Source organism: Colletotrichum costaricense (genome assembly GCF_030867565.1).
Source record: "Colletotrichum costaricense strain IMI 309622 chromosome Unknown Scaffold_20.1, whole genome shotgun sequence".
Lineage (NCBI taxonomy): Eukaryota > Fungi > Ascomycota > Sordariomycetes > Glomerellales > Glomerellaceae > Colletotrichum > Colletotrichum costaricense.
The window spans coordinates 906,084-931,811 of NW_026848249.1; the positions used below are offsets into that span (position 1 = coordinate 906,084).

Consider the following 25,728-nt stretch of genomic DNA (forward strand, 5'->3'; position numbering starts at 1 on the left):
GGGATAGGTGACAGCGGATGCGGAGACGTGCTGCCGCCGGGGTGGAGTCCCCTGTCTGTGGTGTTCTTGCGCAGTATCCCCAAGTCACAAGTGTCACTCTCTCATTGTCAAGGCACAGGTGCGAACCCAAGCCAGAGAAGATCTGGTTCTTGAATGGGTGGTGTTGTGTGTTGGGCACATTCTAATTGTTAAGTATCCGTGAGGTATGCAACCTGGAAGTTGGGAGATGTACCTTATGCAGGACAGCTGTACTGCAGGATACGTACTCTCCTGTCATCTGAAAACCGCCTGAGGTGCCGTACCTAAGGTGCTGCTGGTAGGTACCTTACGTAGTAGGTGAGGTGTACAAAAGCAACATGGGACGAACTGCAACCACGCGATAGACTTTTCGTGTTTTCCCCTACTTCGTAATATGCTCTCTCTCTCTCTCTCTCTCTCTCTCTCTCTCTCTCTTTCTTCTTTCTCCTCCTCTTCTCTCTCTATGTAAAACAGTGACATTGTTTCTTGTTCCTGACAAACGTCAAAAAGGTCAGTCTTCCTTGTTCAAAAAGTGTCTCCTGTTCCTATTCTGGCACTGGTTCCTGCATCCGGGGCGCTACGGGGCCTAGCGCCCGTCAGGGACCCCCGGGGCTTCAGGGATTTTCGGTGGGGTTCTCGGTGGCTGGGAGGGCAACGCCGTTCCCTCCCAACCTCCGACCTGCAACACCATCGCAACCAACGACGAGCTGCAACCACCAGTCACAACTCTCCATGATGCATGATTTTCTTGCTTTCCCAACCACGCGATTTCAACAAACAGCAAAAACCTCACCACCACCCACACCACGCACCACACACACTCCCAACCACGATGCTCAGCCTTCCCTCTCTCTTCTCTCCTTCTCTTGTGTATCCCCCCCCCCCTCCCTGACCATTATTGCAGTTCGGATATGCGTATGCAGCCAGACTATTGAAGACATCTCCGCCTTCACTCTTGCTGATAATTGGCCTGGTAACAAGTGGAGGCTTCATCACGCCGCATCAGCTGCAGAGAGGTTCTCACGACAACAACGACGACCCTTGAAATAGGATCAAAGGCATAGCCGCCATGTATCCTGATAACGCTCACCCCGACGACGCCTATGTGCAACATCAACGTATGTCTACACCCTATATCGCAACTTGACCTCCTTTACCACTCCTTCACCCACCCATCCACACACACACACACCTTCTTTCCTCTTCCTCTTCTTCATCATCGTCAGCTTCATCTACAACTCTTTCACGCCCTCATCCTTCCCACCCCCTCCAACTCACGACAACCCTGCCCACCCGCCTCTTTTACTTCATATTCATACTAACAACCTCATCGTAGGCGGCCAATATCCTCCTCAATATTGGTCTGCCGAGACACCATCACAACACTCATCCACACCAAACACCCTTCGCCCTCACCACGCAAGGAGACACCATCATGCACACGGCATAGGACGAGAAGAAGAAGACTCCAGCCCCCAGGAAGCCCTTTCTCCGCCGCCGTCTTTCGTGCCCCACGCTCCCTCACCACCCTCTCAGCAGCAAATTCACTCAAACCCTTACCACCCGGAGCAGAACAACTTCCCTGCCCCCGTCGTCATCGGCAGCATGTTCTCCTCCCAGAGCCAGGACCCTTACACCTCCCAGCCGGCCGTTCACTTCAACGAGGCCCAGCTCGCCGTCGACGAGGTCACCAACCGCGCCCGCGCCAAGGGCTTCCGCGACGAGCTCACCATCGCTGCCAACGGCTCCGTCACCCCGGGCGTCGACGACACCCCTTACCTCCGCTATGCCTTGGAGGCTCTGACGAGGGAACACGGCCATAGCGGCGGCTTCTCCCCCCCTTCCAGCGTTCCCTCTCCGAACGAGAACACCGGCTACTACCGCGCTGCCGGATACCTCCCGGACGACCTCCAGAGCCCCCTCATCAGCGGCGACCCGGACTCCGGCTTCTCCCCCATGGTCCCCGTCCCTACCCACACCCGGGACTCGGTCCGCCGCCAGTCCCGGCCGCATTCCAACGCCGGCGCCGAGAGGCCTTCCATGTCCCTCGGCACTCGCATCATCTCCATGTCGCCGCCACACTCGGCAGACTCGAGATATCAGCACAACCAAGCCCAAACCCCGGCCGGCATGAACCCCACCGAGACCACGCCAAAATGGCTCCCTATCAGTGAGAGGGAGACCGTCTTCCCGGGCATGACAAAGATCGACACCATTGACGAGGACCGCGCGATATATCCGCGCCTCAACTTCGTCCCCGCGATCCTGCGTCTCCCCTCCCTCATCGCCCTCATGACGCTCTGCCTCGCCATGATCGCCTGCCTCATGGTCGCCGCCATCTACTCACCAATCCAACCCGGTCTCCTAACCTACGGCGAAACAATCTACAGCGGCAAATACTTCCTCTTCCGCATCCTGCCCCAGCTCTTCGCCTCCCTCATCTTCATCTACGCCCAGTGCGTCGCAGCAGCGACCCTCCGCATCCTCCCCTTCGCCGCCCTCTCCGACGACGAGCCCATCCGCCGCCGCAACGCCCTCTTCCAAAACCTCTACGCCAAAACTTTCCTCTTCCCCCAGCTCGCCGGCCCCGCCCACGTCAAAATCGCCCTCGCCATCCTCTGGCTCTCCGCCTTTGCCATCCCCCTCGCCAGCGCCTCCTTCACCGTCATACTCGTCGACGTCTGGTACTGGACCGCCGTCCAGGGCGTCGTCTGGACCCTCGTGGCCCTCTACATCCTCGTCCTCGCCGCCGTCGTCATCATCCTCCTCTTCTGGCACAACCGCGTGACGGGTCTCATGTGGGACCCGCGCTCCATCGCAGACCTCTCCGTCATGATCGCCCGAAGCAACACCCGCGACGCCTACCGCGGCGCAGAGGTCGCCCCGACGAGCAAGAAGCTCCGCTCCATGCTCCGCAACCGCATCGTCGACCGCCTGGGCTACTGGATGACGGACGACCACCAGGAGACCCCCTGGTACGGCCTCGGGACGGAACACTCCCAGGGCCACACCCCGTCCGACCTCCACTACGATGTCAAGAACGAATCCTCCTCCTCCTCCTCCGCCATCGCCGCCGACGACCACCACGACCGCCGCTCCGTCACGTCCACCCTCCTAGCAGGCCGCTCAGCCCACCGCTCCGGCCTCGTAGAAACCTACAAACTCCCCTGGTGCCTCCGCACCCCACAAGTCCTATTCTACGTCGTCGCCTCCACGATCCTCCTCACGGCCCTCTTCGTCGTCTCCTTCCTCCATCGCACGTCTCTCGTCGCCGGCTTCCGCCCAGGCGTCCCCGCCGCGCCCCTCTCCGCGCCCTCCTCCTTCTCCGCCGCCAACTTCTTGTATAGCTTCGTCCCCAGCTTCCTCGGCCTCGTCCTCCTCCTCGCCTTCCAGACCCTCGAGCAGCAATTCCGTATCCTCCAGCCCTGGGCCGACCTCAGCACCGCCACGGACGGCGCGCCGGCCTCCCGCTCCGTGCTCGCGGATTACGCCGCTTGTCTGCCCTTGCAATCCACCCTCCACGCCCTCCGCAACGGACACTACCGCGTCGCAGCCCTCTCCGCCCTCTCCCTCCTCCTCGCCTTCCTCCCCGCCCTCGCAGGAGGCCTCTTCATGGCCCTCACCGCCACCCGATCCCCCTCGGAAGCCGGAGGCGGCGGCGGCGTCCGCATGTTCCCCAACATCCCCGTCTTCGCCGTCATCCTCGCCCTGCTAGTCCTCTACCTCGCCGCCCTCGTCTCCCTCCTCTTCGGCCGCAACAGCTACCGCCTCCCGCACGCCGTCACCTGCCCCGCAGAAATCTTCTCCTTCCTCGCCAACGAGGACTGCGCCGCGGACCCGGCGTTCCAGGCCGCGCCCCGCTCGGCGGAGAAGCTGCGCGTGTACCTCGGTGCCGGACCGGGTAGCTCGGCGAGGGGCGCGTCTGCTGCGGCGGCGGGGATGAGTCAGAGCGTTTGGGTGTTGGGGTACGTGGAGGCCGGGCGCGATGTGAGGAGGCTCGGGGTGAGGCGGCTGAAGAGGTTTACGGGGGATGGCGCCGGGGAGAAGGGGCCTTTTGTGAGGCCTTCTTCTAGGAGGTCTATGATGGGGATGGTTTGATGACCGAAACCTCTTGGACCCCTCAGACCACCTCAGGTCCGACGATTATTTTGTCTTTTTCGGGCACCTTGTCTTCCTTTCGAGCCATCGGGGGTGAAAAAAGTCTGGTTCTCTTGATTTCATACCTCGGTTTCTAATGTTTGCTATTTCTTTCCACTCATGTATCGGCGTTTACTGGCATTTTCACGGGTCACATTTTCTGGGGCTTCTCATTGCATTGGCATGGCGTTTTACAGGTTGGGCATATCCACGAAGTTTCCAAGATGAAGACGAATGAGACAGACAGTCAGAGAGAGAGCGATGGAGCAAAGAAGGGAAGGGGTCTTACGATATGAGTGTACGGGAACGATTTACATGGTATCCACGATAGAATGTCTTTTTACGCATCAAATGCATTAATGCCAATTCACCTTATCCATCATCATCATCACCTCCAACATCCATGATCTTGCCCAACGATATGGGTTCGTGTCTTTCGATCCGTTTGGTATTAGAAATTTCCAGCAATCGCGTTAGAATATGGCAATCATGAAGAACAAGGTATAGCAGTGGGAAGCGTCCCTGCGAATCTCGCGAATTCCAGACGTGCACCGCGTATCCAGGTCTGGAAAAACCCTAAAAGTCCTCAAGATTCTGGACTTCTACCGAGACTGGAACAAACCTTTTCCAACTACACTCGCCTAGCAAACCTTTCCCCCAAGACATCTTCCCTCGTCTAACCTCCTCGCGGGTTCCCCATACCTCGTTGCATCTCTCGCCCTCCTCGCCTGCGGATCCAACACCCGCCAACCCGAAGCGAGCTCTCCCCGTCGTCCCCTTCTTACCTCCGCCCCACCCTCTCGGCTCTCTCCGGCTTACACGAACCACTGGTGAACCACCCAACTACCTCAAACGCCCGTAAGCTTTTCGTCCACCTCCTCCCTCTACATATCAACGTCGCGCATTGCTCCAGCAACTCAAAAGTCTAGATCCTTTCACGTGGGCTGCTCGCAGCGAAAAGCCGCAGCAAAAAAAGGATCAAGTACTCTCGCGATGGGAATGGACTGGAACTCCTCCGGTCGTGTGTTACCCCAGTAGCCTACCTAGAAAGTTCCTACTCCAGAAACCATATCCATCCCTACGCAGGTTTTCGCGCAAGACCAGAGGGAGGGGACGCAGAAGAGGCAAGGCAAGTGAGTAGCTCCCATCGTCATATTACGTCATCGAATGTTTGTAGTGTGGCGAGTGAGGTTTCCTCGGCGAAAAGACTCAAGAATTTTTGGTTTTTGTTTGAACAGACAATTCGAACTTTGAGGAAGCATTCAGCTTTCCCGTTCATAGTTAGTCTACCTTGTGGCAATTATCCTATCTTGTTGTTATTGTTGATGTTTTACTCTTCTTAGGTTGGTCAAGTCGCCAGACAAGACCTGTGGACAGACGACGCTCATACTCCCCCCAGAGGAGGGACGGAGTCATCTCCGAGCTCAAAGGCCGTTACATCAGATTGCGTTCCCTTGCGAGAACTAGTCTACCCCGCTCTCACCATAATTTTGTCGTTCGTCGTTGATCCGTCTGACTCGTTGATCCAGATTCCTCCCTTCACCTAACCCATCCCTTTGGAAACCTTCTTTTCCCCGGGGTCCACACGAATTCTCATCCCTTGTCAGGAAATCCCCGCGCGAACCACTTCCAGGTGGTCTGCGCAACCTTGTGTTTGTCCTCCTCTTGCCGACTAGATCCTCCTCTTACTCCATGTGTTCCAAGACCGTATTCTTCTTCATGAGATAGTGATAAACATAGCAGTATAATGAGCACATTCAGGCGTTAACGTGGAGCAAACATAACGAACATGAAACAAAGTAAAACAACGAAACAAAAGAAAGATGAGCGAGTAAAATGCAAACGCTGCGCTGAAATGCAAATGCGCCGGCTGGTTCCGACGCCCCTCGTCGTAAATAGGCCATATGCTCGTGATGCGCAAATGACCAACATGGTCTTTATGCGTTTGGAGACCTTGCATGCGTGCGTCCAAACATGCGTCCAAAGACGGCACCGGATCTCTTGTTTCGTTCAAAGATCATCTGGTTCTCGCGAATCCTCTCGGCCTCAGTCTCGGCGCGGATCTTGCGGAGCTGTGCATCCGCGTAGGCTGCCCCTTTGGCGCTCCTGCGAGTCTCACTGGCGGTTCGCTTGTGCAGCGTCTTGACGAAGCGAGAGATGGTGTGCTCGGGCTCTTCTTCATCAGAGTCTGAGTCCGAGTCAAAGTCGAAGAAAGACTTGGGCGTGTCCAGACCCGACGATGTTCCTATCGTCGGCGTCTGCGGTGGCAAGGGGGCAGAACGGGGATGTGTAAGGTCGGCAGTACATGGGTAATAATTTCCATGCGAGGTATGAGGTCTCGTGTAATCAGAAGGTAGGGGAGAGTAGAGAGGCGATGAGAGAGGAGAAAACAGAGACGCCGTGGCGGGAGAATACAGTGGAGCGGCGGTAGCCGTAGCCGTAGACATGGGCATAGAATGAAGATGGATGGGTGGTGGACGATGTCCTTTGCGAAGATTGCCCATACTCGGTCGAGTTGAGAGGGCAGAGAAGTGAGGTGGGGGTGGTGGAGGGTAGCTCGGGGCTTGAGGCTGAGTACGAGGGAAGAGGCTGTAAGAGGACCGGACGGCACGAATGGTCCGGCGAAGTTCTGGAGGGCTCCGAGGCCCAGGGTCCTCGGGGCCCTGAACAGAATGGGGGACCGGTGACGCTGGCATACTCGCGGGTGGTTGGGGCTGGGTCACAGGGTCCTCGGTGGTGGAAGGGGTTGGAGATGGTGAGTGCTGAACCTGGATGTTATACTCGACAGGTCGGGGTGGTAGGGGGTAAGCGTCGTAGTTGATGCAACCCGTCTTCTTCGCCCTGCGGATATGTGGTGACGGGATCAAGGCAGGATACTGGGTCTTGGCCTTTTCTGGAGTCTGCTGGGTCTTTCCCTCATCAATCGGCCAGAAGGTGTCCCAAAGCTGAGATGCGGAAGCGTGGTACTGGTAGTCGTCGTCGAGCGATACTTCGGAATCGGTCCGATCATCAATGAGACTTGGTGCTGAACTGTTGGAGCCTTGCGAGCCCATAGAAGTACGATCTCGTTTGGTTGGTGTTTCCGGGCAAGCAAGGCTGTGATGGTGGTAATCTTGAGTGAGGTCTTCGGATGAATACGTTTGACCGGCTCTTCTATACGGATTGCGAGTCGGAGTGCCGTCGGGTCGAGGGTATGAGAAGTTGGCGTATCCGTAATACTTGGAAACGAGCTTAAGATGAGCAAGTTTTGTTTGCCGCTCCATGCTTGACGGCCGAGACGATGGTCGAGAAGCTACCGTGATGTCGAGCTCCTGTGCGTAACCGATCATGTCCTCATGAGCGCCAGACATCGCTGCGGTCAGCGTCTGCAACACCGGCTTGATCTATGCTGGACGTGAAACTCTGGGGATAATAACGCCACGATGGGTATACTGGCCGAAGGGCTCATGGATGAGGGCGAGGCAACGATATATGCATGGGCCGTCTGGAGCCAAGCGGAGCCTGTCTCCCTGCCCCAGACAAGTTGTATGAATGCCTCCTCTGTCACGGCTGGCCCGGCGGCACGAATCATATGCCTTCCACTCAACGGCGGACAACAACAGGAGCACAAATATGCAGCACCTTGTCTTGGTCTCTCCATACTCGAGGTCTCGTCTTGAGTTCTGGTCCACCCGGGTGGCTGATTATGACAACCAGACCATCCCCTGCAATTCTCAGACATTCCTCGCCTAGGGGCCCTCCCTCGTGTGATATGCATACTTGGTGACAGTTGCGCCCGGGGCCAATCAGAGTCCCGGCAAGACACCGAATGTGGCCCGGTGTGTTGTGGACGGGTCGGTGGGTATCGGATGCTGCATGGCCTCGACGGCTCTCGCAGGAATGGTAGATTGCCTGCTGGCGACTTCCGTCTCGAAAGGAATGCATAATGGACAGAAAGGGTTTGACTTTGGGTCTCTGCATTACTCGGTTTTGCTCAGGAAAGCAGCGAACGCGCTCTGGGAACATCGCGTTGGTGTGTCGTTTACAACAAGCGAGGAGTCTGCCGGCTTGGCCTCCTTGGATCGAGAGATCTTCAAAATTACTCTTTCCGGCCACCTGCTCGAGTATACCGAAAGGGAAAACAAGATTTTCTGCAGCGTCAATAAATCTGCGCAGGGGACGAAGAAGCAAGGAAAAGGGCACCGTCATGCGGGGAAGCCGACCGGAAGAGCCTCAACAACGTCCCTGCATCCACAGGCTTCTTCCTCAGCGTCCGTCTTCTGGCTAGAAAACAGGGTCGACGGGGAAGACTACCTTAGTCCTGCACTTCTGCAGCTGGCAATCGCTTGACTACCTTAGTAGCCGAGAGGGTCCTAGTGAAAAAGCAAGGCGGGAAAAGATTTGGTGTGGGAACCAGACCTCTGGAACGTGTCGACCTCCTCGTTGTCTCGCTTCCACGGTGACAACCAACTTCTCTCTGAACCGATGGCGCCACAATGAGCCTAGAGGTCCTTCTCGGCCTGCGTTTGCTGCAGCAAACTTGTGAGGGCCGGCCTAGAATACCCACCTTCTGTTTCGATTCAACAGACACCGCCAGAAAAGGGCAAGCAATCCAGCTAAAAGATCTCACGAGAACTTGATGTAATCCAGGCTTGAGGGCCTAGGTCTCGTAGTATGGTCTCGCAGGGAAGATTTTCCGACGAGAAACGAGACACAGAACACAATTTGCTATAATGGTTCCTTCTGTTGGCTGACAAGCTGGTGAGCTTGGTAGTCTTCGTCCGGGGAGAATCAGACAACCAGAGCAACAGGTGAATCTCGATGTTGCTCATCCTCAGCCTCATATGCGATCTCGATCTGCCTCTTGGTGGAGATAGCTTTTGCTACGACAGCGCAGCCCATTTTTCAGCCATCTCTTTCGTGGAGCGACTCAGCTGCGGGGGGGCTTACAAGACGTTGATAGCCACAGCCGTGGATGACGGAAACCGCGTTCCCCTGATTCTATTTGTTTGGTGACAATCTTAGTATGCGGGCCATTTGTTTTGGTACTGCCGTTTGCGACGGGCAGTAGGCATGCGGCGTTCCAGAGCAACAACAGCCACAGTGTGACAAACCGGCTGATGTATGGCTCGATCGATCGGATGGCGGGCCTGCGGTCTAACGACAATTCGAGCTGAGATTCCTGTCGTCCAAATGATCAGAATGGTGGCAGACGGGAAAGAAAGCCTTGACCGCAGCGGGAGTTTCAGCGATTTGTATTGAAGACGTCATGCCGCCTGCCATACGCCTCATGCCGTCAAAGGCGCATTTCAGCGTTGGCCTGAGAAAATAATTGATATCAGACTTCCAAACGACGTTCACCTGAAGACGATAAATGGTCTGGTCGGGAAGCAAACGGACGGGCAAAATCAAGCGTCAACGAAGGCAGCATGTCTTTTGCGTGGTCTTGGTCCCCGAAAGTTAGGATGCGGGAGATCGTCCGCAGCCAAGGGCGACAAGTGATTCAGGGCAGCGAACAAGTGGTGACCCTGGAAAAGAGGTTTCCCATGCAAGATGGGGACTTCTTGATTTTCTCGACCTGGCAATCCGATAGGGGCCTGAGCAGCTGGACGATCGACAGGGGACGATCGCCCCTAGCATACCGATCTCATTCTGTCAGCTAACATCACAGGCCAGGGATGTTGCTATGCTCCGTGGTTCCGAAGGATTGTGTGCGGGTCGGAGATATGAGGATATGGTTAGAGACATGCTGCAAGGGAGGCCGAAGAGGAGTGAGCGACTTTTCCGCTTTCCTTGATGGCTTCGAATTGCGAACCACCAACGCCGGATCAAAGTGCAAATTTTCGAGTTCGCTTCGATATAGCGTGGTGCTTTCTCGCATCGGGGCATCGTCCGAAAAGTTCTCTCGACTTTGAAGCTCAAAATTTCTCCCTGCGATATCTCGTAATGGTACCTGAAGGGTCCATTGTCTCGCACGAGTTTACAGGGTCGCTGGCTGAGTCGACAAACCTGTTCGCGGATACTTGAGAAGGGATGTGAATCAGGGGAAGGAGAAGGGTCAGATCTCGATCTCGATCATGTTGGGTTGCAGACTCGCGAGACATGCTGGTAGCAGCTCTCAGGGCTGTTGATTACCGGTATCGTGAGGTTCCAACGCAGTGGCTTGTGCAGACTTTGAGCCATCCCTGGGGCGGACTGTTGCGCGTCCCCTTGCCCTTGGGTTTGTTACGATTGATTGGCGGCTGTCTCCGGGCAAGGATGTCAACGGAATAAATCGACGCAAGTTTTTTTTTTTTTTCCTCGGGTGCTGATTTTTACGTTTGAACGAGTCGAGGGTTCGGATAGATACTATCAGGCAGGCATCCTTGGCTTTAGAGATTTCAAGAGTGTAAGTGAAGTAGGGAGGCTGCTTGAGGGGCCCGGCAGATTGGAAAAGAGACGCCGAGAAAGGATGGCCCTTGGTCGTCGATAAGGTATTCGTAGGTACGGATGAAATGGTTTGGATTGAATGGATAGCAACGGGCAGAAATCAGATGGGCGACGTTGGATTTGAGCAGTTAATGACTTGAAGTTTCGGGGGCGCGAATATTGATTCCCAAAGGCGTAGAAACCGTTGCAGACAGACGGGTATGAAGAGTCAAAGAAGAATTGAAAAATGGCCCCCAGGTCTAGGAAGTTGCAACCGTCGATGAATGGAAGGAAGTACCGCTGCACCGCACCTGCTTGGAGCGTTCGGTTCCAGGTCCACGAGGCAATTGCGAGCTTAATCATGGGGAAGGTCCAATGAGTAGTTTGATTGGGTCCTGCCACTCCTGCAAGATCAGGGAACAGGGGGAAGTCGTCGGGAGCGACCCGTTGTTTCCCAGTTTGATCCCCGAGCTCCCTTTCTAGCACGGGCCACCCTTGTTCTTTCCCTCTTCGCTGGCACATGGGCCCAGGCCTTTCCCTTCCAGGTTGAAGTTGACCTGGATGACTGCACCTTACCTAATCATGCCAAGATTTGGGTTAAGAGCAGGCACATCCCGCACTCAAGCAGCAAGCTTCCATGGAGTTTGGACGTTGAACTTCTACTGACATACTCCGTACCTACTGCGGTATCCGAATACTCTCCTGGGATGCCTTGGCTATCAAAGCTTAAGAAAAGTTCCAACGCTCGGTGGGTGTCAACGCTCGTCCAAGACCATCTCCTTCCTCCTTGATTCCATCTCAACGCATTGTCCAATGCACTGCGTGTGTCAGATGCTGGGCGACAGAACATCGAGAGAAGGATGAACGAACCTCGCGCCAATGCAGGTCTTACCGCGTTCCCGATCGTCTAGACAATTCATCGACGGAGAGGGCCGCTGGTTTCTCCAGACCAGGCACATATGCAAAGCAAAGATCTTTTAGATCGTTTGCAATTGTGTACCTGCAATAGCTTGCTTCCCTCACTAATTTCCAGAGACATTGTTTCGAATCCAATATCCTACTCAGACGTTCGCTATACAATCTGTCCCACATCACCTTACGAAAGGCAGACGATCCTTACGGATACAGATGATCCCCGAGGCCTAGACGGGGAACCTCCGGGCAGATACCATCCCGTTGGGACTGCTGAAGAAGGAGAGAGAGGCCAAAGGGCAGGCGACTGGCAATCTGGGTGGGTTTCGTCACTGCGCAGTGACAACACACACTCACCCACACCTCATTTTCACTCTCAGTCCTAAAGCTCACGCTCACTCTTCGTCTCTCATACCATACAGCGCACTCACTCGCTCATTCTCGAAAGTAGCTCATTCTCACCGCCGGCGCACAGGTGCCCTTGGATCATGAACATGTCATGGATCTCCTCGTCACTCATCGAAGCCGGTCTTATGGCCACTACCAAGGTCCAGGCCGAGGTCAGAATGCGCAAGATTGGTTGACACTAGGGCTGATTGGTGTTTCCTCTCCTCTCCGGCCGAACCTACGCCCACTTCCTTGCCCATGCTCACAGCTCACAGCTTATCCCCAGTGCGCTCCCACCACACGTCCCCAGCCCCCTGATTTTCTCCCACTGGCTCAATCTCAATCGTCGGCACCGCGGCCACCGCAGGCAGTTTCCCTGCCTCTCCGAGCTTCCCTGCCACGGCTGATCGGTCACTGGTCAATCCCACACGGGTGAGGCGAGCAGTTCCAATCTCTTGTCTCTCATCTCCCGTCGTGGCCGCAGCCGGCGCCGCCTTCGCCTGGTCGCACACTGTCACTTCTAGCCCATCCTCCCGTCCCTCCGTCCCAATTGGCACCCAATGCCCGATATGTCAGCTCGTGGCCGGCAGAGTCTCCTTGGGGCCTTGGGTAGGCCAAGTCTCCCATAATCTCAATGAGCAGTCGGGATATCCCTGGACCAGGTCGCGCATGGTCGTCGATAACCAGGCGGCCTAGGCTGCACATCCCGCGATCCCATGCGCGTAATGGCAATGATGTTCAGCGGGGAGTGCCATGCACCGGTCAGACTTAGGAAGGCGCCGTTAAGGCATCCCGAGGGCCCAATCCTGAAAGCTGCAGCCATCTTCCACGCCGGCGCTGCAATAGACGACAGCTCAACGCTCCACACGGCGCGCGCATCTCAATGTACCTCGTTGGATGGCAGAGCCAAGGCGTCAGACCAGTTACCTCGCGACGGGGAACAACCTGCAAAGAGCTGCAAAAGCCTGCATATGGCTGCACGCCGTGAATTGGCGGATGCTGTACCTTGGCTGGGGGCGCGCCAGTAGAGGAAATTGGCCCATGTTGTCCACCTGCGGGAGATGTTGTTGGCACTCTGCATCCGTATCCGTACACCAGGACTACCTTTTAATGTCAGGTAATGTAATACCTCAGGGCTCAGGTTTGTACGTACGGATGCTGTCTGTCCAGTGCAGAGTCCAGAGTCCAGACTCCAGTGTGCCCCCAGCTCCATGTCGAGATGGTTCGAACCCTGCCTTGTCCGCCGGGTGAGAAGCGAAGCTCCGCCGTGGTTCGTAATTTGACGCGATGATGGGTTGGGTGTTGGGTACGATGCCGGTGCCCTGCCGAAACAATTAAAACCCGTCACCTGTCCCATCCCGTTTTGTGTCCCACGTCCCCGTCTCCGTCCTGCCTTCTGCCCTGCTCTTGCGCGACTTGCATCATCAGTCATCCTGACCTCGAACTCGAACTTGATCGTGCGCATTCGACTTTGGACCGACCACCCACCCACTCAAGCCGTCAATGACCTCGACACCCACATCCTGACAGAGGTCGCATGGAGGAGGTGTTGCTTGGTGAGCTGCCATAGGTCCGTGTTGGCCCAAGGTAGCAGCAGGAGCAACAGCGGCCACCAAACAATTCTCACTCCCATCAGCCCAGTCACGTACGCGCAGCAGCACTAACATTGACTGAGCTGAAGCTGGATGTGGTGAATTGGATGGAATTGGACGAGCACTACTACCAGGGCAACCCGAGACAATTCGTGTTGCTATCAATCAGAAAGTCTGAACGGTCCGAGACTGAGACTGAGAAAAGAGCTTGTTTGGCTGGTGGACGTGTCGTGTACCTGGCCTGGTCGTCGCAACCCAACCCAACTGGCGCGACCAACTTCCAGCCTCCAGCAAGCAGGTCGCATCCAATTGGATCCAAGTGCATCGAGGAGAAGGACCGCCTCGCAGAGAGGAGGAAGCCGAAGAGCAGCAACCTGAAAGTGGGAGAACCTGAGGTTCAAGGTACCTCAACTTCAGCTCCTGGTCCCCCCTTCCAGCCCAAGGTGCTGCACCTTCTCACTCCCAGGTTCTTGTACCTTCCTTTGGAGTGTCCTACGTGATGCTCTCCACACTCACTTCGCCTTGGAGTTGACACTGAAAATCAAAGGAAGGCGCAACTGGGCAAGAAAGGCACAACCACCACCGCTCACTGCCCAATTGGCCGCTCCTTCCTTCACATGAGATTGGCTTTTCTCACGCCTCATCCACCTTCTCATCGACAAAACAAACATTCTGCACGACGGGAAAAAAGAGAAGCCAATTTCACAAGATTTTTTTTCTTGCCATCTTTCTTTTTCCCCCCCACGCACAATCAGCAGGCCTCCCAACTGGCGCAACCTCTTCTCTCACACACACTCTCTCTCTCACCTCTCACCTCACACCTCACTCTTATCCTTACTCCAAACTACTGCGGCCTTTCTTCCTCTCACTTCGACCACCAAAAATCTCACATCTTCAGCATCGCCATCTTCGCCATTTTCAACATCTTCACTGCACGCAGTCAGTAGCAGTCCCGACAAATTCATTTCAAAGAGGTCGCTCAGCTCAATTCGACCACTGGCAGCAGTGAGGTGGCTCCAGTCTCACTCTTATCCGTTCGAATTACGCTTCTTCCAATCTATCCGTCCAATTCCGCCCACGCTGCCAAAGCGCATTGTCGCCTAGCCACCCTCTTTTTCTCAACCCAAGCTCCAACCTCCAGCCTCTCGAATTTCTTCACCTCAGACCTCCGGCTTAGCACCTTTCTCTTCTTTCTTGGACTCCATTTCTCTGGACCCTCACTTCTCCGCCTTCAATTCGTCTCTGCTGAGCAGTAGCAACTTGCTCATACAGACCGCCTTCGACAATATTTTTGGGTGTGGTATCAGGACCCCATCATCAAGATACCACCCTACCGAGTAAGTTGTACCCTGTTCCCTCCAACCTCACCCATTTTTTTCCCTGCCCGGTTTTCCATGTAACTCGACTTTCGCACAATCCACACCACCTCCGTGTTCTTACCTTTCGGTACTTGCTGACTCTTGCTGGATCAGCGTTCCCCCAGATCCTCCTCAACACCACCCACACTACCTCATTTCTCAGTTCCGAATCACCACCAAGGTGGTGATAATTCCGACTTGTCTACCCCAACAGGTCAGAGCAGTGACCTGGGCAACATTGTCAAGTTGACAGACCAAACTCCCCCCACGCCTTCTAACGACCGTCACGAAATTCACGAAATCACGACCCCTTCTGCGCAGCGCCAGCAGCAGCGGAGGCAAGCGCGAAACATTACCCCAGATCCAGTCGCTGAGAGACCAACCACTCCAGCTTCGTCCCAACTCTCCCACCGCACCCTTCGACGTACTTCGCGATCCGTTGCGACCCCAAGTCCTACACCGCAGTCTGCCCGCCAGGTCCACATTGAGGCCGCATCAGTAGGTTTCAGTCCCAAACCACAGGTTGCGACCGCGCCTGCGCCTGCGCCCACGCCAGCACTTGCGCCTGCCCCGACTTTTAATTACGATTACCCTCGAACCGTCGCTCCCCTCGATCGACGAAATTCACGTGCGCGAAGAGTTCTCTCACAGGATCTGAGCGAGGACTTTGACGAAGAGTCCTCCGACGAAGCTCTGTTATTCCGAGACCCAACATCATCGTCTTCTCATACCCGACGCGAGTCTCACCGACCTCATCGCGTTTCCAGAAACACTCGCAGTGCCATCCTCTTCGCTCTTGAGGAGGCGCTTCGGCAACCTAACCTGTTCACGCCCGACGAGATAGAAGAAGGCGCATCAATGGCTGACCTGATCGGAGGCGGCACTGCCGCTTCCAACGGTAATGCCTCGGCTTCCACTCGCCAGCGCACCACTGGCGCCCCTAACCCTACCAGCTCGCCTTCTGGAATTCGTGGTCCTAGAATGATCATGCAGGAGCGCGCTGCTAGAGAGGCAGCCCGTCAGAGAGCCGAACAGGAACAGATGCAGTTGGAGAGACAGCGAGCCGAGCAGGAAGCTCGCCTATTGGAGGAGACGCAGAGACGGAATGCGGAGCGCCGAGCTGCCACCGCCGCTACTGGCGCTGCCGGAGGAGGAACAGCTGGTGGCGCCGCCAACGTGCCCCAGCAGGACCCCACCTCTCACCGGCGACCCGTAGCTACCGATACCCCACAAACCCGAACCAACCCGGGAGGAAGTTCACGCCAGCCCACAACGACTCAGCCGCAGACTCGACACGGTCGAACGGCGTCGACGTCTCAGCCCGGCCAGCAACCCTACAGCACAGCCCCTCAGGCCAGCACCACTCAACAGCCTGCTAACACCTCTGTTCAAGGAGCCCAGGAGTCTGGCGCTACGGGATCGAGACCCAGAAACTCATTTCCCCACGCGTTTGAGCGTTGGGAAACCTTATCGGCTCATTGGGAGGGTCTCACCAGCTTCTGGATTCGACGACTTGAACAGAACAACCAGGACATTGAGCGTGATCCTGTCAACCAAGCGCTCTCTCGCCAGGTCACCGATCTTACTGCGGCCGGTGCCAACCTTTTCCACGCCGTCGTCGAGTTGCAGCGCCTCCGCGCTAGTTCTGAACGCAAGTTCCAGCGATGGTTCTTCGAGACCCGGGCTGAGCTGGAGCGTGCTCAGGAGGTCAACGCCATGTTAGAGTCGGCCCTTGACGAGGAGAGACGTGCTAGAGAGAATGCTGTTCAGGCAGCTATCCAGAAGGAGCGTCAGCACTCCGCCAACGATGAACGCGTCAGGGAGATGAAGAAGGAGCTCCAGATCTCCAAAGAAGAGGCCCGCCGCGCTTGGGAGGAGCTTGGTCGCCGCGAACATGAAGAACGCGAAAGGACCCAGTCTCTGCAGAGCGGTCAGCCTACCATCCTCGGCGGCGTCCAGGTCGTCCCGATGACGCAGGGTGTTCCCAGTCGCCATGGCAGCTCCCGTGAGCAATACGGCGGCCAGCAGGCCGGCTACGCTGGCGATTATTCTCAAGCCCCTGGTGGTCAATCCATTCCCGCCACGTCCAGCAACCTCTATCCATCCGGCGATCCAGGTCAGGAAGGCGTTACCTACACGGGTGCTGGTTCCGAGGGTGGATACTCTGAAGGTGAGTACACTATCGATGCGCAAGGCCACTTCGTTCGCGATTCCCAGGGAAATAAGGTTCCCTTCATTGCTCCACCTTCCCCAGTTTCTGACGAAGGTATAGAAGAGTATGAAACCCCAGCGACGAACCCTCCCAGTGCCGGTTACCTGCAGACCCCCACCACGTCTGCTGGAGAACAGCAGCAGGGAACAGCCCAAGACTATTCCGGCTCGGGCTATGCTGCTCCAGGTTGGGAGACTGTCCCAAGGCATCATCATCCGACCCGCCTGAGCGATGTCATGGAAGAGGATGAGCGCAGCCGCGCCAGCAACAGTCAAGTGGGCCGACACTAGTATTCTCCGGCTCGAAAGCACTAAGCTCTCAAAAAGCCTCGATCCTCGAAGTGCTTACGCGACTCACATCGTCCCTGAAGAAAATAAGGGCGCCAGAGCCCGTTTTACCACTTGCGCTCTACTCAATGGCACGGTATCATCCCGTTCTCTCGCACTAAATTCACTCTTGCAAGACTATCGCCTCTTGCGAGCACACATTACATCCTTGCCAATGGTGGCACTGAACAAGCATACATAATTCTTCTGCACGAACATACGACCTCGAGGCGACTTTGACGATTCACGCGTCATAGGAGCCTATCGGCCAGGCAGACTTCACGGGCGTTTCGCAATATGGCCTGATTCGTCCCTCATCGTTGGCACAGAACTAGAAGAACGCACCTGTGGCAGATACGGACTGTCCGTCTAGACATTGTTGGAGTTTCTCAAGCGCGACTTGACGACTAATTTTTCTGTTTGGCATCACACCTTTTTTCGGAGACCTTTGCGACAAAAAAAAAGAAACAATTTTGAGAGGTTTGACACGGCGACGGACGGTCGGGCATGAAAGGGTCAGCATGGCATGGCATGGCATACTTCTTTTTTCTCCGTTTTGGCGGCAATCAATCATGATTTTTTTTTCTCCCCGACTCTCCGCCCAAAGACTTCTTCGAGTGAATAAACCGTTTCGTCCTCAGTCAGACCAGAAGTCGCACCCAGCCACGCTCAGCGGCAAAGATTCCACACGAAAGGCTCCAGACTTGAGAGGAAAGAAGAAGTGGAATTCGACACGGAGGCATGAGCAAAGTGTGGTGCAGAGCTCTCATGGCGTTGGGGGCAAGGGAACGGGGGAGGAGGAGCCCTGTATTTGTAGAAAAGACTTTTGTAGGAGATAATTCATTTGCATCGAGTACGTGCGGCCACGTACTATGCGCGTACTTAGCTAGGATACTTGTTCTGTAATGCGAAAGTATCGTGACGTGCCGGTAGTTGGCTGGATGCTGCGTGACCGGCTACCGCTGGATGAGATGTAATTTTGGGTGCGTGAAGGTCGGTGGCGGGGTGATGGCGGGGCATGCCGGGCGAAAACTCAGGCCTCGCCTTGCCTGCTTTTGAATGATGTGCATTCCTGAGATCAGGCTGTGGGTTAGCTCACATGCTCATGACCGGGCGAGACGCACATTTACGCGCTCGAACTCTGGTATCCCTTGATTGGGAGTGTGTTCGGTTGTGATGGCAGAGCCCTTCTTGACGTTGGGAAAAGTTGGATGTTCCAAGTGTCGAGTCTCCCATGCCCAAGTTCAATTATGCTTCTTTTTGGAGCTTTTACTCTTCAGGTAGATATCGATACTTTTGCGTCTTGGTGAACTGTCTGATAAGTCAAATCTCAGCAAAGATTGTCAGGGATAGAATGCGGAAGCTCGGTTCATGCTTGTTCCTACGCCTCGCTGGAGCGCTGGAGCAGATCTTCGCCATTATTCGTAGACCTTCGTAGCTCATATCTAGGTATTTAAACCACGAAACTGATGGCAAAGACTAAGCAATCTAAGTGTTTCGATTGTAGAGTTGTCCAACTCCCATCTGGCCGAGGAATTTTCTGTATTCGGAACGTGGGATACAGAGCACGTAGACGAGTTGCAGGGTCTTGGGCTTTATTTCACCCGTGTCGTCACTACAGCATGAATACTGCTTAGTTGTACTTCTTGAGGTGTATTGTGGATGGAATATAGTACTAATGCTGAACGGGGATGAGAAATTTCCGAATGCTGGGTAGCCAACGAGCTGACTGTTGACATTGCAGACCGGCTCACGCCGTGGGTTTACTATAGCAACTCCGGCTCCATTTAATGAGGGTAAGCAATGAATCTCAGAGCCCTGGATCCATGTCTCCCATTGTCCGGTATGTAATGCCGTTGTCGTGTGCATCATCTATTAAACAACTGGAGGGACGAGTTTGAGGCTCTTTGCGGGGTCAGACACTGTTCCATTCTCGAGAGCGAGATTGGTGAGTTCCCATGTTTTGCTGGCTGCGGCAGGCTGGCCCTCGCCTCATTTCCTCAGAGCTGCATTCGAGATGTAACCCATGGGCTTTTTGCCCTGACCCGCACGTGCAGGCGCATTCGTCTCCATTTGACGAAGGAGGGCGCGCTGCTATGTGTGAGTGCCCAGCGAGAGCGACAATCTAATCGGTTACGCTTTTCTCGTCATAAGATCTATAAAATACCAAATCACCTTAGATCTGTGTCCATGCCATGACCGAGCTCAGACAGATAGAGTTTGTTGGTTCGCTGTCGTCGGATCGCTCTGCCTTCGGGATTGGACTGAGATTAGAACATCAAATGTCTAGACTAGAGTCTTCTGGGTCCGTTGTCAGGTCCAACATCCCAGGTTCGCGCTCAACTTTACAGGCATTACCGATATTGTATGTTTGCTTTTTTCAATGGCCACTACTGACCGGGACTGGGTTGAGCTGAGCCAGCCAGCCAGGTTGCTTTATGATTGGCCTCAAGCAAGTGTGCGGAAACTACGTCACATGAGGTAACCGCCCAACCATGTCTCCATCTACCAATGACGTACCCAGTGAGCAGAGATACTGTCTTGGTATGGCTAATGCGTAGAGTAGGAATTGCGAAGTTGCGATATTCTGCTGGTGCCATTTAAGCAAAGCCACCCTGCCTTTGGACTCGACTCGAGAAGCTTTGGGATCTGCTTTTGGTTGAAGCTACAATATTCACAGCACCATTATCGAAAATTCCCCATGTTGGGACGCAAGATAAATGCCAGCGGGCTGGACTTCAATCCTACGGCGGCCTTGACACGACAGTTCTCGAACCTAGGCATTGACGAGCAGTCCGAGTCAACCGCGACTTATAATTTGCCCCAAGACTTACATCACCAGTCGAGCCGTTCCTACACCGATGTGACTGAGGAGTTTGATTCCTATGAGGACCGGAAGCGGTATGCCGCGACTTTGGCCGCGACTTTGCGGAATGTCAGTTATAGCGTACCTCGACGTAGCCACTCCATAGTGTTGGGATATGACCACTATTCGCACCATAAAAGTTCAGCAGTACGTCGCGGGGGTTCAAGCCATGTTTCGGGGGAATTTGGTGGTAGTAGCGGCGGAGGGGCTCCTCCAACGCCTGCAGCGAACTTGTCTCAACAGCCCATACAGCAGGCCTCAACTTCGGGTCCTTCTCAAGACAGCCAAGGCAATGGCCTTCAAGACAGTTCTGTTCCAGTACCTGGCACTTCACATGAAGATCCGGGATCTAATACCAAGGTGACGAGTAGCTCCCCGGATGAGGCCGTCATAGCGGAGCCGGGAACGACAAAATCCAAAGTCGAAAGCATCGACGTACGCCCCTACCCCGAGGCCGACGTACAGTCTACGTCACTCGCGGCCTCGATTCCGGATACCTGGAAACCGCAAGAGAGTTGGATAGATCGAGAGGCCATCGGAACGACGAATGAGGCCAGCTCTTTGACACAATCTGCTAAACGCGCATTGCTGGCTTGCCCGTATATCAAGCACGATCCATTGAGGTATAGCCAAAGAAGGGGCTGCCGTGGGGCGGCGTTTCCTAACACGAGCCGTTTAAAGTAAGTGATCCTCATCCCCTACATGTTGGCTATAGGATGATCTGGCTGAAGCATGCTTGTTGTTAGGGAGCACCTACATAGGACCCATAGGCAGAAACCTAATTGTCCACGCTGCCGTGGTATCTTCAAAACGGAACTCGAAGTCATAGACCACCTGCAAGCTCAGTCTCTGTGCAAAGTTGTTCAAGACGAAGGCGATGTTGAGGGATTTGATGCCGCTCAGGAGAAACTTCTCAGAAGTAAAAAGCGTAGAAAGGGAGTTGATACGGAAGAGGATAAGTGGGAGGAGATTTTCAAGATCCTCTTCCCTGATCAAAAAGATGTACCGGGTCCTTGTAAGTCCTTCGAGACCCCCCTGAAATGCTCGTGGTTGTGGTATAATAAGTGGCTGACACTGGCTATAGTCTACAAGATGCCCGTCAACGATCAAACCGCCGTAGACCAGGCCCAAGAAAAGGAGCAAGACGATGCCGAAAGCATTTTCACCAAGGATCTTCCATCACTGGTGGAAGAGGAGATGTCCTTGAAGATGGAGGAAGCTGTTGGTGGGCATTTGACTAAGCAGGAGCGGGGGAAGCTTTTGAACGTGTTCAGGGGATTCGCCGTCAAGATGCTCCGCCAGTCCAAGGAGGGAGACGTCAAGGACAAGGAATTTACACTCACCTCAAAGTCTAGTCAGACTTCAAAGTCCTACGGAAATGCGCGGTCCGCTGGACCTCCGAGTGAGAGGCTACAGCATACGAATGCTGATGACAAACTGGACGAGAAGTTGGAAGTGAAGCAACACGAGGTGTATGCTTCTCATGAAGCGCAAACCCTAGTTCCGCCGATCGATCCGGTGATGGCTTTGAGTTCCTTGCCGTCGGCTGAAGCAACTGAGCCCCGCAGCATGCCGTTGTATTCTCAAGCCGTTCGTGTCGACATGGAATCGGATGTTGCTTGCTGGCCGGTCTGGGATGCGGCATTTGTCGATGACAATGGAGACTCGTGGTTGGACGACTTACTGGGTACTAGCATTACTTTCGCAGGAGGCCTCGCCCAAGCTCAAGACAAGACATTTGGGGTCGAGCCTATGAAAGCTCGTGATGGAGTTGATACTATTCCGGCGCGGGTTCAACACGTTGTAGGCCAGGACTACACATCTTAGGAAGGCTAAATAATCATCAAACAATCGATGGCAAGGAGTCCATGCTGCCCCTGAAACTTGATTTCTAACTATATGTGAGAATTCTTGATAGAAAGCTGACTCAATTCCCCCAAAGCATTCATGTCTCTTGAGAATTGCAAAGATTACAGGTATGTGACTACTATGGACCGGCAGCATTGGCATGACGTAGACGTACATATCAAGCACATGCATAACTGACGTTGCTTGCTGCATCTCGTCCAACTAGCGGACAGCATTCCCCGGCCTTCGACACCGCGATAGCCAACTATTGGGCAGCAATGATCGAGCATGCCTTGTGCAGCGAAAGAGATTTGCGAAATTTCGCAAAACAACGTTTTGGCATTCTGCGTCCCGGATAAGAGCCTGTACGCCCCGAAACCAATTCTATCTATTATGAATACAATCTAGTTGTTGTGTCAAACTTTGTCATCTTTATAGGGGCTATCGAGCCTGATCAACCCGTGAATACAGTTCAGGCAACATGTCTACTCCAACTCAGAGTCTTGCTGAATGCGTCCCCGACGACCATTGCACAGTTGATGAGGAAGAATCGGCATGGGTCAGATCCCGCCCGACGGTCGAGCCAGGTGCTGAGGAGGGCTACGATTTCGGTCTCTTGATCCCGTCTATCGACGACCTGATTTGGACAAGCGGCACGGGTTGGGTCTTGTGTATTCTTGGAGATGATGAAGATGATGAAGAAGATGAAGATGATGAAGAAGATGAAGATGATGAAGATGATGAAGATGATGAAGATGATGAAGATGATGAAGATGATGAAGATGATGAAGATGATGAAGATGATGAAGATGATGAAAATGACGAGAATGAGGGATGGAGAGGAGGTGGGGAATCAGGAGGAACAAGAGGAGAATGCGATGCTTCAGTCAAACTTGAAACGGAAGCTTCCGTCTCTATAACGAATAAGCACAGCCATCAGCAACATGATCTCGGAGTCTACAACGCAGCCACGCTTTCAGAACAGCTTGAACAAATGACACTCGGCGAATCGAAAAGGTCCAAGACATTCGCGGTGATTCCGGAACAGCCTAGGAATTATGCATTGAGCAGAGAGAGATCTGGCTTCTCTCCGAACAACGATGGAACCAAGTTCGTGCCTGTTCCTTACGGCAGGCCCAAAAATACGGCTACGTCTCGCCGTGACAAGAGTTCTGCCATTCCGGATCGAATCATTGGTATGCTCAGCCGCGAACGAGGCGCAGAAGAAACGCAAATCAAACCCCGAGGGCCCGAGAGAAATACGGGCTCTACACAGGACGAGTCGAGTCAGCTCACAAAATCGCCCGGGCTTTCAAGAGATAGCAACGCCAACATCAAGCCACGTGAATCACTCGATGAGATTGGCAAGGAACACATACGAACGAGGGATGATCTTTACCAGACGCCGAGGGCATCCAGAGATACTCGCTTCTCTGGGCTGTCGTATCCTGACCCGACCAGAACACCAACAGCATCGCATTCCAAGGGAATTAAGTTAGCTTGTCCATACCTCAAGTTCAATCCGGCGGTTTACGGAGAAACTCTGTCGTGCACTCGCTACTTCCCCTCCACTCACAGACTGAAGTAAGTTTCAGTCTGCAATTAGAAGCTCTCCGAGACTAATGATCGGTGGTCCTGGCTTTAGAGAGCATCTATACAGACTCCATGAACAAAAGCCCAACTGCTTACGTTGCGGCAGAGTCTTTGAGAATCAAGCTGACTCGGCAGAGCATGCTCAGCTAGAGGAACCCTGCAAACTCGTCAAGAATGTCTCTATCGAAGGTTTCAACAAAGACCAGTTGAAGAAATTGAAAAGTCGGAAGCGGGCACGAGGCGATAGATCAGAGGAAGAGAATTGGAGGAATATCTACCGTATACTGTTTCCGGATTGCACTGTCATTCCAGACCCTTGTACGTCGGTCCATGTTCACTTGCCGACATTTCCAGGGTTGATCAGAGTTACTGACCCTTACTATAGTCTACAGAATACAGTACGATGACACCATTGTAGGATACAGTGATCTTCAGGAGCTTTTCACTCAAGACAATGACTCTGGCATGGGCGAGCAGTTCTTCTCAAAACTAGAGGAAATCGCTGAAGTCTCCCTCGACAGCGCCAAAAGGCGTGCAGTGCTAGGGCTCTTCAAGGCATTTGCTCAAAAGAAGATCGCCAGGACGAACGAAAGCCACGGCCCGCAGCATCCAGGAGGCGCATGTACTGCATCTCAAAAAGCCACATCCTCATCGACTATGGAAAACCCGTCTGACGCGAGGTGCGTTGAGGACCTCACTTCGTCGATTCCCCAGGACCCACTTGTCGCGTCACTGGTACTAGAGACCGGTACAGACGGAATCAATGACACCGCGGGCGTTTCTTCATGTTTCGCTACTTTCGGCTCATTTGATGAATACGACTTCACTCAGGCGTTATTGGATGATCAGATTCCTTCGTCGACACCTTGGCAAGAGGCTGATTCGAACTGTATCGAGGGAGGCCTCAACCAATTATGCAGCTATTCATTCAACGAATATCTGGACATGGCCGTTATATGCCCAGACAATATCTTAAATGAAGGAAGCAGCGTCTATAATGGTGTCAGAAAGCACACGGCATCGAACTCTCTGACACTAGCGTCAGTAGAAGCGGCCGTGGCAGATGAGAAGGGCGAAGAGGCCGTCAACATCAGCAACAAGGATACAGAGGCTGACACTAACAGGATGATCAATGCTAGAGAGTAATGGGCAAGGATCTAAGCCCTGAACATCAGCAAAATCGAAGGGAAGTTGGGCTACGACAGCACTTCGAGACAAGTCAGGGCAAGGACCTCGACAAGTCATCATCACGCCTGGGCCAGCCTCCCTCACGACGGTGCTTGGTAGATGATTTCTGTGCTTAGTTGAAGTGATTCAAATAAACTTTTATATGACACACTATAAACGAAAGAAATTGGAGAAAAGTACACGTTGAGATAGCTCCTAAGCCTTGCAGTGTGATCTCTCGCCCTTCACAGCCCCTAGGATCCCGCAATGCCTTCACATACGACCATACCCATTGGAAAATTCGGGATCCCGTCCGCTCTCCCATAGACAAGCCAATGAGGGCCGGATTAGTAGTTGGGTCGGTGACGACCAGCGAATACCTGGTGTTGTATGTTTTTGATCTTTTGGTGAAGCTATCGTGGTCCACTTTGGCACGATCGTGGTGGGGAACGCTACCACTGGGCCTCGGTGAAGTAAACTAGAGAAAAAGCCCAAGGAATAAGATTGCTCATCATCAATTCATTGAAACTTTCTTGATAGTGTTGCTTTTACGTCCGCCTTTGAAGCTGTTTCCCTGCTTCCAATGGCAAAGATACTGAAGGTGGCGCTGTCTAGTACACATCAGCCTTTCCCCTAGAGCAACCCTCCAAAAAGTAGGCAAGTACTGTGTATCTTGAGTCAAGAAACTTTAAACAAATGCAGTACTTTGAAGTCAATGCTTGTGGACGAACCTGGACTTCGGGAAATACTATTGTCATGATTTTCGACTGAGTATGAGATTCGGCCTTGAAGAGCTTGGTGAGTGAGTCAGCGCCGACTCCCCACATATGCCTTTCCACGATGTTGCAAGCTTGGTCATGGAAGTTTATGTAGGTGCATTCATCCTCAGGTATTATTGACTGTTTACTCCGGTTTCGCGTTGACT

At 54.0% G+C, this 25,728-nt stretch overlaps 6 protein-coding genes across 6 annotated transcripts; 4 read left to right on the forward strand and 2 right to left on the reverse strand.

The window, feature by feature from the left end:
- Nucleotides 1-1,087: 1,087 nt before the first annotated feature.
- Nucleotides 1,088-4,116, forward strand: CCOS01_14477 (phosphoribosylaminoimidazole-succinocarboxamide synthase; the record flags this gene model as incomplete). Its single annotated transcript, XM_060462620.1, has 2 exons — nucleotides 1,088-1,136; nucleotides 1,355-4,116. 2 exons carry the CDS (start codon nucleotides 1,088-1,090, stop codon nucleotides 4,114-4,116), a joined length of 2,811 nt encoding a protein of 936 aa, XP_060307105.1.
- Nucleotides 4,117-6,092: 1,976 nt separating this feature from the next.
- On the reverse strand, nucleotides 6,093-7,505 carry CCOS01_14478 (uncharacterized protein; the record flags this gene model as incomplete). The annotated part of the gene is made up of 1 exon (XM_060462621.1): nucleotides 6,093-7,505. One exon carries the CDS (start codon nucleotides 7,503-7,505, stop codon nucleotides 6,093-6,095), a length of 1,413 nt encoding a protein of 470 aa, XP_060307106.1.
- Nucleotides 7,506-7,737: 232 nt separating this feature from the next.
- On the reverse strand, nucleotides 7,738-8,115 carry CCOS01_14479 (uncharacterized protein; the record flags this gene model as incomplete). Its single annotated transcript, XM_060462622.1, has 1 exon — nucleotides 7,738-8,115. One exon carries the CDS (start codon nucleotides 8,113-8,115, stop codon nucleotides 7,738-7,740), a length of 378 nt encoding a protein of 125 aa, XP_060307107.1.
- Nucleotides 8,116-12,557: 4,442 nt separating this feature from the next.
- On the forward strand, nucleotides 12,558-17,293 carry CCOS01_14480 (uncharacterized protein; the record flags this gene model as incomplete). The annotated part of the gene is made up of 6 exons (XM_060462623.1): nucleotides 12,558-12,726; nucleotides 13,270-13,397; nucleotides 13,523-13,899; nucleotides 14,332-14,372; nucleotides 14,706-14,770; nucleotides 14,906-17,293. The coding sequence occupies 6 exons, from the start codon at nucleotides 12,558-12,560 to the stop codon at nucleotides 17,291-17,293; spliced, it is 3,168 nt and encodes a 1,055-aa protein (XP_060307108.1).
- Nucleotides 17,294-20,030: 2,737 nt separating this feature from the next.
- On the forward strand, nucleotides 20,031-22,022 carry CCOS01_14481 (uncharacterized protein; the record flags this gene model as incomplete). The annotated part of the gene is made up of 3 exons (XM_060462624.1): nucleotides 20,031-20,875; nucleotides 20,942-21,210; nucleotides 21,280-22,022. The coding sequence occupies 3 exons, from the start codon at nucleotides 20,031-20,033 to the stop codon at nucleotides 22,020-22,022; spliced, it is 1,857 nt and encodes a 618-aa protein (XP_060307109.1).
- Nucleotides 22,023-22,524: 502 nt separating this feature from the next.
- CCOS01_14482 (uncharacterized protein) lies at nucleotides 22,525-24,782 on the forward strand (the record flags this gene model as incomplete). Its single annotated transcript, XM_060462625.1, has 3 exons — nucleotides 22,525-23,486; nucleotides 23,650-23,954; nucleotides 24,022-24,782. 3 exons carry the CDS (start codon nucleotides 22,525-22,527, stop codon nucleotides 24,780-24,782), a joined length of 2,028 nt encoding a protein of 675 aa, XP_060307110.1.
- Between the last annotated feature and the right edge of the window lie 946 nt (nucleotides 24,783-25,728).